Source organism: Sparus aurata, chromosome 20, assembly GCF_900880675.1.
Source record: "Sparus aurata chromosome 20, fSpaAur1.1, whole genome shotgun sequence".
NCBI lineage: Eukaryota > Metazoa > Chordata > Actinopteri > Spariformes > Sparidae > Sparus > Sparus aurata.
In genome coordinates this window covers 16389009-16404961 of record NC_044206.1, presented here as the reverse complement: position 1 = coordinate 16404961, position 15953 = coordinate 16389009, and the positions used below count along the sequence as shown (strand labels likewise).

General features: G+C 40.8%; 1 protein-coding gene across 4 annotated transcripts in view; it reads left to right on the top strand.

Moving 5' to 3' along the window:
* LOC115571360 (zinc finger protein 385B-like) overlaps window positions 1-15953 on the top strand; it is an 81539-nt gene that overhangs the window by 26313 nt on the left and 39273 nt on the right. For 3 of the 4 annotated variants that reach the window (XM_030400728.1, XM_030400730.1, XM_030400731.1), the window contains exon 2: window positions 3730-4011. In XM_030400728.1, coding sequence (XP_030256588.1) covers window positions 3730-4011 — 282 coding nt within the window. Of the gene's footprint in view, window positions 1-47; window positions 219-3729; window positions 4012-15953 lie in introns of those variants that run through there. The other variant, XM_030400729.1, reaches the window with a different exon arrangement.

The following is a 15953-nucleotide window of genomic DNA, read 5'->3' as shown; positions in this document are numbered from 1 at the left end:
CACTACTAAGAGGACAGCACAACAGATACTGTGTCCACAGATAAAGCTTGTGAGTTTCTGGTGCTTGTGCTTCTCTTAGAGCTTTCTGTATAATACAACTGTGCAACAAACAAAAGAGTTCCATAATAAATAGAGATCCTACAGCCGGATGCCTGGGATTTATCTCCAATCACACTCCGTAGACTAAGCTAATGTCTCCGGCATGGATAATGCTAACAGTAAGTAACTGAAACTGTTTTACTGTACGTCAGAAAATCTGAAAGCTTCCAGCCAGCTAAATTCAATTTTTAAGTGACACTGTTTACACTAAAATGTATATTTTCTGTGCATTATTTGCTTGAAGTATATTTATAGTGTTTTAATTCCCTTGCTTATTTTGTCAATGCTGACCTTTCCTTATGAGTACAGTATAGTAATTTATTACCTCTGCCAGACTTTGTGTTAGCACATGTTTGTTGTTTGGTTGGTTCGTCAACAGGATTCCACAAAAACTACTAAAAAGACTTCCACGAAACTTAGATGGAGGAAGTTTCCAGAATAGCTCCCAGTAGCTTTTTGTTGTGGATTCGGATAAAGGGACAGATCCAGGAATTTCTTTCTCACTTTCTTCAACATTGAGGGAAGGGCCAGTCTTGTTAATTTCTCAGGGAGTGTTGCAAAAAACATTCGTATTTTGCTGGAGAGTTGATGGGGATCAGTCAGATGCTTTTTTCTCTGTCTTTACGGTTGGACCCGCACAGAATGGAAAAATAAGCTTAATTTAGATCAATCAGATCAAATCTATTTTAGAAATAGCATCACCAATTTAAAAAAAAAAAAAAAAAAAACAGATTCATGGTGCTTGTTGCACACACTCACTTTACGGATCGAAGGGGTTTAAATTAACAGACATTAATTTATAGTACGCTTCTGCTCCATACTAGATGTTAGGTCAAGTCAAATTAGTTGGGATGACTCATCCAGTAAATCAATGGATAACAGCGACCGCACAGTGTAGCTTGTAGAGGTTCATAATGAACGTGTTAGAGAGCCAACCTGCACTTTTATTTTACTCATAACAAAAAGGCTCAGTCTAATATAATTAGACTGGTGTTTGCGTGATGAAATTAGTATTGATGAAATTACGATTCAAGTCAACTAATGTTCTGGATGATTAGTCTTATTTCCATAAAACTGTGTGAAGCATTGTTTGGGTTAGTTTTTCAATGTCCTTGTTAAAACCAGCCTTAACGCTCCGTGTCATTCTTTTGCACAATAGGAGTCAAACAGCTCTGATTTTTATTGACATAAGATTTTAAAAAAAGCAAACATGCATGTGCATTCTGTTGTTTTTTTATGATTATGATGAAATCACAAACAGTTTCTCTTTCCTCTTCATTATAATGATTGAAAGAATAAAAAAACCTGCACACTGACAATCAATGGCAGTGTGGATTCTTGAAAATTCATAGTCAGTTTGTCTTTCTGGAATTCAGGAACTATGCTGTGACTGCTCATTACTGAAAATGCTTACCAGTCACTACAACACAGATCTAAACAGGCCATTTGGAAGGATGTTCAGATAAATACTTGTGTTGGTCAACTGCAAGACTTTTTTTGTGAGAGGTTTTTCTCTTTTACTGTCAACTAAATGCACTCTGGGCGGCTGCAGTCACCACAGCTCATTCTGTGGAGCCACCAGTAAGCTTCCATTTGGTCCGTGGCAGAGGACTGTGCTGTTCCCAGCTGCCCACTCAGGTGCCAGACAGGCAGAAAAGCCCTGGCGGTGGCACAGCTGAAACCAGCAGCTGCTGGCCGGCCGGCAACCTGTTAAAAGTGGTTTTGTAATGGGGTTGTCAGGTGCCAACTCCAGCTGACCGCATAAAGATGAGTGAGTGGTGCAGTTTGGGTGGTTCCAGTGTGATAGAGGGTTTATACCAGTTTACAGCTTCAGACATTCACCAACATTAGTGTTTGAATATTGCTTGCAATCATCCTAAACACACTCACACAAGACAAGAGGGTTTAAACATTGACAGTACAGCCTCAAACGATGAGTAAACTGACTTCCAGTAGTTTTACCACCAATTTCATCCCTAAATTGAGGGAGCTTGTCAGTGCAAACCATCTTAAAGTGAGTTGGATGGCCCATATCTCCCTCTGACTGACCCTGTCTACCCATCAATACTGTGTTGAGACAGCAGACTATTTACTTCCAAAAGACTTTGGAGGCAGGAGCAAAAGTCGAAGCTCCTCATCAGCAGCTGTCCGACAGAACTGGAACACTGATTTAGTGTCATATTTCTGCCTAGGACTTTGACTTGTTCGGGCAGGAATTCAATCAATGTGTTGTGATTATGAAATGACACGTTTATGACACTGCAATCATGCGCAGCACAAAACCTCAGTTCTATCCTCAGTTTAGAGGATAAAAGATGAGTTACTTAAGGATTTCCGTAAGGTCATTATGTCACAACTATACAGTTGGCGCCCTCAGCCACGCCCTCGGCACTCATGATTGAAAAAACTGATGCGGAAACTAGGCAGGTGGAGCTTGTTTTGCGCCTGTGAGAACTGGCTAATCGGGTCAGGGCAGACTCGGAAATTGTAATACAATTTCCTGTGTCGAACTAAAATTCATCTGCATATTTTAATGCGAGAAAAAATCTGCACATCAGCCAGAGACCTGGTGGTGTTCATGTGCTGTACGTTTGGCTGCTCCGGATCTTCTTTCATGTCCCTGTCCATCCTTGGCTTTTAGAAATGGTGAATTTCTGTCACTTTGTATGTTTCAGGCATGTGTTAGGTGTGTTAACACCTGGTCGTCTTTACTCATGTCTCTGTCCACAGCCAGCCTGTGGTAAAACATCATTCAAATAATCACAGCGATGGCCCGCAGCTTTGAAGTCCACGTTGCTGGCTGGAAGCTGATGAGTTCCAGTGAACACATTTCCATTCCACTTTCATCTCTCCACCAGTCAAATTGAATTTTTTAGAACAGCAAAGATTTTACAAATGATGGTTTCTGTCTGGCGGGGGGGTTGCATCAAGCGAGGTGGGAGAGATAAAACGTCCAGTGCCACGAGGACTTAATTGATTCCATTATCATATGAACAGCAGCAAAACAAAGAATCCAGTTAGACTTCGGGTGACATTTCCACGTTCACAGCAAGGCTCGCGTTTAACCGCAGCTCGATTTGTGCTGTCAGTCTGCCACAATTGCTCAGCCATTACAGGTATTAAAGCTGTGTGCTCTCACAAAGAAACATGTCTCTTTGTGTACCCCAGGAATCGACTTTTATTATCTGATAAATAGAGAGAAGCTGGAACAAGATACTTATCTGCAGACTGTACACGTATCTGCTGTAATGCTGTGATGTGCGCCAGAGATGGGCCAATCTTTCCGGCTAATGTGGATGTCTAATGGCTGAAGTGTTTATACCTTCTGACGGGGTGCACTGTCCTTTAGATCTGAGCCTTTTAATGGGCATTTCAGAGAGTTTTAACACATTCATATGGACCTAATTGAAGTTTATACATGCTGACAGTGATTTAGATGAATCCAAGTGATAACCGTCCTTTGTCTGGCTGTAAAATCTCTGTTTGGTACAATTGCAGTTTGAATGCCGCTAAAGAAAACGAGCCACACTGCTCATGCTCTGAACGGAGCCATGCTGCTCTGTTGCCCCCCTGTGGAGGCTTTAACAACATGCATACTACACATATTGATTGAAATGTCCTGTTCCCCAGATATGAAGCGCCCAAAGAGCCCCAACTGGCAGGACAGCAGCCCCCCTCCCCCTAAGAGTCAGGAGGGAAAGGAGGAGGAGGAAGAAGAGGAGGAGGATGAAGAGGAGAGGAGGGTGACGGCAGGGCACAGGGCCAAGCGAGAGCGCCGTCAAAGCAGCAGCAGTGCCACGATGTGCCAGGTGTGCAACATACAGCTGAACTCCAGCGCCCAGGCCCAGATCCACTACAGGGGGAAGACGCACCAGAGGAGGCTGCGCAGACTGGCGAAGGCTGTCAGCACAGGTAGAGATGGCCTGAATTTATGTATTCACTACTTACGATTTACTGTAGATTATTATTGCACTTGAGATTAAGGAACCTATAATAACCTACTAGCTCTTTATTTAACATTACAAAGCACTGTGAGGTTTTGCTCATAACCAATTCACTATTATGACTTGTGTGGGTTATTTAATGTCAAATTACCCATCAGTTAGTTTTAAGCAAGAACATATTTCTGAACAAGAAATACTTATTTTTAAGATGTTTTAATACCATTAACAATTTTCGTATATTTGTCCTTTTAAAAGCATTAAAAAGGTAGAATGACCTGTCTTCTGGTCCGATGCTGAGCAAAGCATATCAATTAATTTATGATTTACAACTTTACTTTTTTATGTTGAGGAAAAGCCCAACATATTTTTTTCTGTTAGAGGCGGAAACACAAAATTCACTGTGGAAACTGTCAGGACGTTACTACACACGATAAAGTGATTGGCTTTCTTCTCTTATGAATAAAAATGTACACATGAGAATCACATACATTCATACATGATCATACATAATTGCATACTAGAATACAATGGAAAATTATTTGGCAGTACATGTCATAGCAGCATCTTATATAAAAATTACATAGAAAATATGGTTTGTATAACAAACAGTTTATAATAAGATAAAATTGTCCCTAAAGTGCTAAAGATATTAAAAGTTATTGCGCTGGGGTCAGGTAACTGATTTACGGGGGTGAGCTGATGAAGCTTCTCACAGTTTATAATTGACATTCAGATTGGCTACTTTTATGATTTCATCCACAGCACTTTGCTGAAAACTGTGTGACAAAGTTGAAAGCAATTTTTTGAGGCCTTAGTTTGCATAATGAAAAGTTCTGTCCTTCAGAGTTGAGTCATATTTAGATGAATATCAAATAAAATCATTAGTGAGATTTGGCAAATGAGCCTCATTTTAAGCTGGCTAATTAAGGCAAATTAAGACAACTTAAAGAGACAGAAGGAGGCCAAGTAGTCCCACAGCATACATTTTGACTTGTCATAACAGGAAAAGCACAGGTGTAACTAATAATATTAATGATAGCTCCATTACATCTAAGTGTCCCAGTGCGACATCGCTAAATGAAACATAGACATCATTTACATTAACAAGTTACCATGTCTGCCGTCAAGATTGTCTGTTGGACATAAAGGAGCTGAAAATCGTGACAGAAAAACATTTATTACAAGAGAGGAACAGCATGAAGACCCCCACCAACATCGACTCATAACTTTTATTTGCTTGCCAACACTACAAACTGCCTCAAAATGACCAGAGTTTAATCAACAACTCTTACAATGTGAACAAAAACAGGACATTATGAACTTCTTCAGATTGTTATTTACTGCAGTGCTGTCGTATTGACAGTGGTTGTGTTATTTTGTCATCTGCAGCGTTTTAATCAATTTTTCCTCCATTGAGAGTCTGTTTACAAGAGGTGGGAACATGTGCTGCTTTGTTTGAGAGCCTCATGCTTCCTGGTATCAAGGAACATTTCACAATAACTGTTTTAAGTGTCACAGTGACTGTTAACATGCACCCTCATGTTCCGCCATTATTTGGATATGATGATATTCTGAATTTGATCCATGTAAACAACATACTCGTAGCATTTTCCAGTCACAACACCTACGATATGCTGAAATAATTCAGGTTTTGGGAGCATTGTTTAGAGATGTATAAGCATTCAGAATATGTGTCTCCACTGGGTTTTTTGTCGCAGCTTGTGCAATTTCTCACCTGTTTATGTGTCTGTTTGTTATCATGGGTGTGTTGTGCGCAGAACAACTAGCAAACAGTCACAGTTTTTCAAAACTACTGTAGTGCACAGTCAAATCTTGATGTTCAGTTCAGATTATCTGGTAATGTGATGGTTTGCAGATCCAGTCTTCCTTGTTCAGTTGTTAGAGCTTCTGCTTATGTTTTTTTCTTGTTGCACCACACTGACATCCATTTTGTTTACGTCTACTTCTCCATGGAGGCTAAGCACTGAAGTCCAGGCCCCACTGCTGCACGGAGCAGTGTTGCTGTTACTGTTGAACATGTTGCCAAAATGCGCTAAATCCAACACTGCACTTCCTACAGTCCTCAGAAACTAAGCTGTCAAGTATGAGCAGTTTCTCGAGATATGTGACTGACAGACGGACAGATTCCTTGCTTTATAGTTAGAGAAGGGCAAAAACTGGACTATTTTCTGTATGTAAACAAAGTCATCGCAGGCACTGAGTCTGTTTTTCACCCTGCTATGGGTTTCTGTGCTGCACACACACACGAAAGCAACAGAAAAAGCAAAAATGTAAGGTTTGGAGCCACCGCAACCTGTCAGAAAAGCTTTGTTTCTCCTCAGCACTGATCTCACAAGTTCTACAAATACAGGCTGCAGTTTGGTTAAAAAACAAAACAAATGGAGAGACAGTTTTTCAGCACACTTTGAAAACTGTTCCCGGATTCCTAAAACACCTCGTTTAGTCAGGTGTTTATTTATTTTGACTTGCCGTTTACACGGTCTGACATTGCAAATGTTCACATCTGCAAACCATGAGGGGGTGTTACGACTGCTCTGCACTCAGCACATATTTACTATTCCAGAGGAGCCCCTCGCCATTTTCTACACACCTGTTTCGACGAGGGGCCATTAATTACCTTCACTCACCGCCACCTGTGTCACTCTGCCACGCTGACCGGCTTGATCAATCAGCACGCCAAAAAAAAAAAAGCCTCTAATGAACAACTGGCCAATACGATGGCACGTTTTAATGCTGATTTATGAGGCTGTCTGTCTCTGTAGGCCTACCACACGTATTTAGTTGTTCCTATCTAACACAACGCGTTGAATTAAATTAATACTGTATCCATTGTTTAAATTCTCCCTCACATCAACCTCATTTTGTTATCATCAGAATGTTATTGACTTTTTGTGGTGTCAGATAATGGCCTCTGCAGATCATCATTCATACTTAAAAGTGTGAGACTGATCCAGTGCAGGAGAGCAGAATTTGGTGTGTGTGTGTGTGTGTGTGCGTGCGCGTGTGCGTGTGTGTGTGTGTGCGTGTGTGTGTGTGTGTGTCTGTGGTACCCATTTTTTGGGCTCTATCCATCCACCTATTATATTTTTGACTCCTTATCCAAAACCAAACTTTTATTTCCTGACTCACTGATCAGGAGCTCAGATGCTAGCTCCCATGTTCATGGTCCTTGATTTTAGTTCAGTTTAATTCGTAAAGGTTTTTCCTCAAGTGTCACGTTTTACTTTCCACTTCCTGTCTTTGTCTTTGTTTTATTCCTGCCCTATTTCTCTATACACCTGTTTCATTTCTTCATCACTCCTTTTGTATTTAAGTCTGTTTTTCTTTACTCTTTGTTGGTTCGTCTGTTTTCATCCCTGCAAGTCCTGTGTTCCTGTGCCTGTTCCCCGGTCCTCGAGTGTCTTCTGTGTCCCCACTTTCTTCTCAGTGACTGCTGCTTTGTCCTCAGTTTTGTTTTTTCTTGGAAATTCCTTTGCTTGTTTCTTGTTACTTGCATTTTGGATGTTAGGCTTTGAAACTTGAACATCAGCTCATCATCATGGCTTTTTTGATCAATTGTGACAGTCAAATCACTTGTTCACGAGTGAAAAATAATTTTTTCAGTGGATTTAATTCCACTTTTTGCCTTCTGAGGTGTTGCTATTCATATTATTTTTTTTCCAACAACAGCTCCTCCATCTTCTTTGTTCACTGCATTTTTGGTAAGCAGTGTCCATCGATGGCACACTTTAATAAATCAGCATTTTTAGCATACTGACTGTTTAAGTATACATATTATTTTATCACATCTCCCTTGTGAACACAGTTTATACTCAAAAGATTAGATGTATTGTTGTATTGAACTGGGTCACAGCTTATGTCTGATGGTGGATAGCTACAGCCTTTTATTTGGACTGTGTTGGCATATGGAAGTGTCTGAAGAGATTTATTATCTAGAGAAAGAAATGAGCGCCTTTCAGTGCGACGACCAACTGAGAGAGTGTCCTTTGAATTTGACCTCCATTCTGCTCCAGTTTGTCGGCGAGCCAGCGGGGAGCCATTTGTTCTCCTGGATGAAATGCTGCCTTTACTGACACATTTGTCTAAAACAAGGGGGGAAATTATGCTGGAAATACTTCCCCACCACAATAAACACTCCACAGTAGTAAATACACCGAATGCACTGCAAACACAGCCGTGTTGACATTTAGACTCACGGGAACTTATCATTCATCACTGCATGCTGTTCATAATGTGCACATGTTGAGATTGGACCTGTGCATCAACAATATATCAGCCCTGACAGAGTTCAAACACCAGACCCGCTGCGGGCCACAGTGTCAGAGCCATCTCCTCCATTAATTGATTGTGAAGATGACTCACTCGCGGGCAGCTCGTGTCAGTCCCTCGGGGTGAAAGGGCCTCCCGTTTCCCCACACAGGGCACAGAGTGATTTCACACCTGCCATGTTTGAACAGGTTAAATGAACCCTACAGCGGTTGATGATCCCTTTTGTCTGGGTTGTTGTGAATTTGACAATACCACAGTCAAATTGAGCAGTGAAGCAAACAACTGAATTAACTAGAAATAGCCATTAAATGGTTTATTTGGAGCAGGAATAGAAGTAGAGCACAGATGGGAAAATAGCCTGTAAATGTGCCAGTGTCCTGTAACTCCTTTGTCATATTTAGGCGTGCAACTAATATTATTTTCATTATTGGCTAATCTAAAATTGTATTCTCTAGAAATGACTATTATTTGGTCTGTAAAATGTGAGGAAATAATGAAAAATGTCCATCTTAAGTGGGATATCCAAGGTGATGTCCTCAAATGTTAGTTCTGTTTTTGGTATGTTTTAACATTTTTGGTGCTTCATGTTGCTGTTAAACAAGCTTTTCCTTTGGCACTATATTCCTTCAACTGTACAACATCCGTATTCCTACGCATAAGCAGAAACTTGTGCGTAAGAATGGTGCATTGTGGTGTCTACATCACCACAATGCAATTTAGCCACTGAGTGAAATCTCTGGAGGCAATTTATCGGATTACATGCAGCCTACCCTGGAGCCAGAAAATTCTGTATGCTATGTTATATGCAGCAGAACTCTTTAATGTGTAAAATTGGTGGAGTTATCCTTTTAACTAACAGAAAACCTCCATGGATAAGTGAACTGTATTGGGAGATGGGAGGATTTTCTAGAGCATGAAGCATTGTTTAATGGAGGAGCTGATACATCGACATGACTCATTACTGGATTCAGCTACAGATTTTGTTGGCTGAAAATGGCAGCCAAGCAGATCTTCTGTTAAATCTTGTAAACAAATAGGAAGGAATATTCCGACACAAAAGTCACACCAATGCCAAGTTTTATATAATGTCTGACAAGCCTTTTTTTTCCATATTGCATATTTTGCAGTAGAGAGGAGGAAAAAAGGAGGACGAGCCAAGTCAATTAAGGTGACTGTTAGTACAATTCAGTCTGTGCTGCAATGAAACCAGCCTAATAATACCCATTCCCTTCCCACGGCTGAACTAGCATCCCCTTTATTTAGCCTCATGAAGTGATTGCTCAAATGAAAAGAGATTTTAATGGGGTGGTTCTCACTGGGAGCCTTTTGAAAAGGGAAACGGGCCACAGCACTTACCACGTCTCCACGCTAAGCTTTTAGACCACCGTGGAGTCGTTTCAGTGCAAGGGTTATCGTTTCCAGATCTATTTTGTACTGACGATGTTACCAAATCATTGACACGTCACACTCTTGTCCATTCCTGTGTATTTAAGCCTGTGTTTTCCCCTCGCTCTTTGTTGGTTCATCTGTGTCTCCTGTGTTCCTGTGTCTGTCCCCCGGTCCTTGTGTGTCCTCTGTGTTCCCACAGAAGCTGTGGAGAGCAGTTTCATATTTCTCTTTAGTTTTCTATTAGACTTTCCTTTGCTTGTCTTGTGTTTTTCTTGCATTTTGGATTTTGGATATCAACTCGTCACCAAAGCTCGCTTTTTGTTGGTCAACACTGTTTTTGTCTTGCATTTGGGGCCCTTTGTGAAACTCTTAGCATGTAAAAATCACAGAAAAATGTATTATCTCAGTATCATATCAGTGTGTAAAAACTATTTTCCCTTAGGCAGTGCAACCGGAGCAGATAAGGCAAAACCACAGTAATAATCAGACCTGCAATCTCTGTCCATAATTTCAATGTTCATGCTAGCTGGGCGTACGAATCGATGAATATCTAGCAAAATGCTTTACATAAAGCATGTGGCGCAGAGTCCCGACTTCACATCCTGTCATTCACTGCTTTTGCTTGGTCGGATATTAAAAAACAAGCAGCATAACGTTGCTCTCATGTCATTCAGTGATGAAATTGATGTTAAATGTATTTCTGGAATCACTGTGAGAAGCATTAAGTGTTCGACGGCAGAAGTTATAGAAACTTATGTGTGAATATTCAAATATGTGATCCCGTCTTTTTGTCAGTTTGACAGTTTTCATATTTGCTTCGTATTTGTAGTTGTGTTGGCCGAATAAGCAGAATCACCAACTGACGGGATATTTTCAACAAGTATTTCCCTAAAAGCACTTCTTATCATGCTCGGCGCCTTTTCACAGCGTGTTTATGTTGCTCTGGAGGAGTTATTCCTTTAAAGCACAGAGTCGGGGATTACAGTAGAGACGGTAACATAATTTCCTGCAGGTTTACTCTGCAAGATGCCCACTCATACATATCTTTGGCTATTTTTAGGTGGAGATAGAGTTGGTGTACGCCCATATACCCTGTGGCTAGGTGTACTGGTTTCATAGTAACCACATGTGACTGTACTTGGATATTCAGTCTTCTTTTGTTTGATGTTTCAAAGTAAAACAGTTCAAACACACATCGTAAATCAAACTGGAACAACAATGTCGGTCACAGAGGTGACTTACTACATTTCCTGCTCCATTTATAGCAATTTTCCCAATAAAATAGAAAATTAGGTCTTTCTTCTTTCTGGAACAAAGCTTCCTCTCACTAATGGAAAATCTCCAGTTTTCTGCAAAAGAGCGCTGCAGATCCACTGAAGGTTCGATTGTTCCTCCATCTGAATACATGCAGTAAATTCACGGCATCACAAAAACAACCGTGAAAGCAGTTTGTCTGCAGGCGCACGCAGACATGCTGAAATATACTGTGCGAGCTGTGAAATGGGACATTTATCAGCTGGAGTTTTGTGCTGCTTGGCCTCGTTTCATGCAGCAGAGGCAGCTTAGCAAAAGCAGCCATTTTTAAGATGTCACTTGATCTGTCATCAGCGGTCGTTCTGCACAGTCCGAACGCCTGCAGGAAGGAGCTTAAGCTGGAGACGGAGATGCGGTGACGGAATGAAGTGGGTGATGTTTTGTTTTTGTTGCCACAGAGGCTGACAGATATGGCACCGAAACCCTCTGTGACTGAGAGAGCAGACACTTGTTTGACAGTACTCCCTATAGCTGTGTCATCTACAGCACAGGTTAGAGATTACCCAGGGAGCTGTTAGACTGTTAGCTTTAAGACTCAAAATGACGTATTATCCTGCATGTGAAGCAAAGGTCTGAATATATTTGAATATTTGAAAACAAACACGAGGAACACTGGATTCATCTTGATAGCCAAAGTATCGCTATTTGAGATTGTTTGGCTGTTGTTTGGATGGTTGGTGAGACATATAAGTACATATAGGGTATACTTCATGAAAGGAGAGGCGAAAGGAGAGAGAACTGGAGTCTCTGGTGAGTGCTGAATTCACTGAGAGCTGACCTGAATTTAAACACACAGACACTAAACACACGCTCAGAGTGTGCCGTTGCTCACTAACGGCGCTTACAAAGGTCTAATAGTTTACGGACATTTTAATGCAGAATTCTTACATTGTTATAAATATTCAATAGTCGATTAAGCATTGCAGCTTTGATAATTTCCCTTTCTGTCTATTTTCTCTCCCCATCATTCCCTCACAACCCTTAGCGATTCAGTGATTTCCAAAGGTAGCATAGCAAGTCCATCACACACACATACAGAGTCTGTATGGGAGGATATGCAGAGGCAGTGTTTGGTATGTCCGTGGCCAGATGAAAGCATGCTGTGTGTTGCCGACACACAGCCGCTGTGCTTGAGGCCGTCTCCTTGCACTTTCATTTGAATGCAGCAGCCTGAAATCAAGTGTAAAGCTGTCAGGATTTGTCAGTGTTGTGCTTCCACACCCCACTTATTCAAGTGGACAAGGAGCCAGCAAGGGGCACGCAGGGCACACACAAACAGCGCATGTGTGTGTGCATGTGTTTTGTGTATGACATTTGAGGCCAGGGCTTCAGAGTACAGACTGTGAGAATAATTGTGTTTATTTGAAATGATTATAATGACTGTGAGATGAATAACAATGCACTGAAAGCCTGCCCTCCCCAGCGGTGGAGACAAGCCTCTGTGTTGCCTCTACAAATATCCAGCCAAGTGCCTCTGGAACGAATCAAGTTTTTTGATGCACTGAAACTCTTCCTCTCCACCTCCTCAGCAACTACATCTGAAGAACTGCCACACATTGTTAACCTGAAAGCTGTAAGATGCTTTGATAAGTCTATTTTACTTATAACACAACCTAATATCTAAATGACTATATAGGTTAATTGCCATTTGACTTCCAAAAAGAGATATCACTGTTCCCAAAACATGACTGTTTAATAAACTACATTAATTACGTAACTTTAGTTGTAGATGAACTTACATCACTTAACTATTAACTTGATAAGAAAAAACTTACCTTTGACCTTTCAGTTGACTTCCTCCTTTGCTGCTGTAGCTGTTGTTGTTGTTGTTATTATTATTACTAGTGCATTGCCCGTAGGAAGCATGTTTTCCTAAAGAAAAGTGGGAGGTTAAGTAGCTATTTCATGGATGGCCAAATGAGGCTGTGTTTGAAGGTGGGACGTCAGGGATATAATTGGCTGTTTTTGACTACTTTTGATTATACCATTATATTTCACCTTAAAAACTATTTACCTTGCCTTACTTGGTGTAATTATTTTTAGCACAACCTCACATGTGTGACTGTACAGTTATTTTTTCATTTTAAGGTACTATATTAACACTATGGACCTAAAATCACAAAATAACATAAAATCAGAGTAGAAAAAGTTTTTTTTACTGTGAAAACCACAAATATGTTTAATGAACCAATTGCATTAGTTATAATGCAAATATAAATTGTTGTTTACTAAATTGGTGCATAAGTTTTTGAAATTTACAAAGTTATGTGTAACTATTTACATTTAAATGCAGGCAATGCCTCAGGCTCCTCAGCTCATTCCTGCCTGTTCCACATTCAGCCGTCTCCTCCTTGGTTTGCCTCACAACACGACTCCACTACTCACTGAACACACCACACCAAATATTACATAACACACTAACTATACACTCCAAACACACTATATGTCACAAATCTCTCAACTCTCAAAACTCCCTATATCTGTCGCCGTCTCCAACACATCACTGCTGCTGTCAATCATCCGCCGATGTCCCTCCCACATCTTCCTGTTCCTCAACAACCAAACTTGCTGCTTGAACACTTTAGTGACAAAAGCACATTTTTACTGTTTCTTCTTGCACCAGACATAAAGCAAACGTAACGGCAATGTTAGCGAAAAAGCGTGTTGGACATTATTTACACTAAATCCAGTTTTGGACGTGCCAGTGCATCTGCTCCGTCAACTCGGTAGGTAGGCCGTGTGGGTCGGTTAGCGGCTAGCAGCTAGCTAAACATGAACATCCACAGATTCTGATCCCACTTTGTTGACCGCGCGTCTCCGGATCTCCTCAGACCCGAACAGACTCGGTCTGGACTTGTTTAATCTCATTACAATCCACAACTGTCAGTTTAGATGAACAGAACAGAATGGGACCGAACCGCCTGCAAAATCCCGGTCCAGCTCGCGCCGCTGCAGGTATAAATCCACTTGTGACAAAAGCACATTTTTACTGTTTCTTCCTGCACCAGACACAAAGCAAACGTAACGGCAATGTTCGCGAAAAAGCGTGTTGGACATTATTTACCCTAAATCCAGTTTTGGACGTGCCAGTGCGTCCGCTCCGTCGACTCGGGCGGTGGGCCGAACATCCACAGCGCATCTCCGGATCTCCTCAGACCCAAACAGACTTGGACTTGTTTCATCTCATTAATCCACAACAGTCAGTTTAGATGCACAGAACGGAACCGAACCGCCGGCAAAATCCTGGTCGAGCTCGCACCGCTGCAGGTATAAATCCGCTTGTTTCTTCAGGTATGTCGTGGGCTTGAGCTCTGCAGTGATTGGCTCTGGTGCGCGCGTGGCCACTGTGTGCAGTGATTGGCTCTGGTGCGCACGTAACTGTAGTGGCTCCGGTGGACAATGCTCATGGAATTTGTAAAGCATTTATGAAATAATGTATTAACGGTATCATTGCAGTCCAAGCAAATGCTAAATTGCACGCCACTGAACCACACAGCAGCCATGTTGAAAGTCTCAGGTCAGTCTGATCCTGATCCGCAGAGATATTTGACACACACACACACACACACACACACACACACACACACACAGACAGACAGAGATTCCGTGTATTATAGATAGATTATTATTATTATTATTATTATTATTATTATTATTATTATTATTATGGCAACTGTAGGTCACTGCCTTACAAGAAAGGTAAATGTGGGTTTGTAGTCGGCAATTGTATCTGCCATTACCAAGTTAGCTCCGTTACCCATGCAGCTAGCAGTCTGGAATGCAAGCTCGAAACACCATAGTAGGGTAGGTGCTAGCACTGGATATTTGGACTGTGACGGGCTAGCTGTTGCATGCTAAACATGATTTGCAACACAATACAAAGATTTTAGTACATTAACTGTTTTTCTCTCATACCCCGTCTGCTATTTTAGTCATGTTTTGATTTTTTTAAAACCGGAATTCTTAAATATTACACATTTTTAAGATAAAAGTGTAATTCCACAATCCATGCAGTTTATATTAATCAGATCATTTCCAGGGGGTAATGCAAAGAACATTCCTGTGGTTAATACAAAGAGGTATTAAAGCTAAAGATAATGCAGAAAGCTTAAAAAAAAAATAAAGAAAAGAAAAGAAAAAGAAAAAAGAAAGCTTTATTCAGCAATAAAATGACTTGTTATCATTGTTGTGGAGCAAGATGAAGCAGCACAGAACCAAACTGTGCTCTACCATCTCTGAACAGATAAATCATGGAAAGATTAGTCAGGAAAATGAGCAAGCTATTGAGTAAACAATCTCTCCCACCTGCTCATTAAAACAAAAACTCTGTTAGAGCTACATGCTGCTGGTAGCTTAATCTCAAACAGTTTTAATTAGCATTGAGCAGAGAAAGAGCTGCAATATCACGCTGCTAAGCCTCCACGATTTAGAGTTTCTTAACTCGTTACAGATTGTTAAACCTCTACTGGGGTCTTCTGATGATGTCTGAAAGAATAGATGTAAATTAATTATGCCTTTGCATCAGAAATGGTTACACATTATTATCTCCTAATGCCTTTACTTCCAACCTTTTTAACTCTACACTTCACAAACTACTGTTCATATTATCATGGCTGTCGAGTGACGAGACCAGACTGCCTCCCAAACTTGACTGTGGGATCTGTTTTCCCTCACTGTCACTGTCCACACCATTTGTCTGAAAAATGTCCTTATACATAAAATAATTGAAGTTGAGGCAACAACTGGAAAACCACAGTTCAGTAAAACAAAAAAAACAAAAAATTAGATGCAAAGCAAAACCTTAATAATGCTTCTTTCCAGATTCATGCACATACTTGTCTTTTCTCTATTCTGGTGAGGGCTGATCCAAATGCTTCGAAGCCTCTAGTGTTTCCAATGAAGTCCATGTCCAAATGA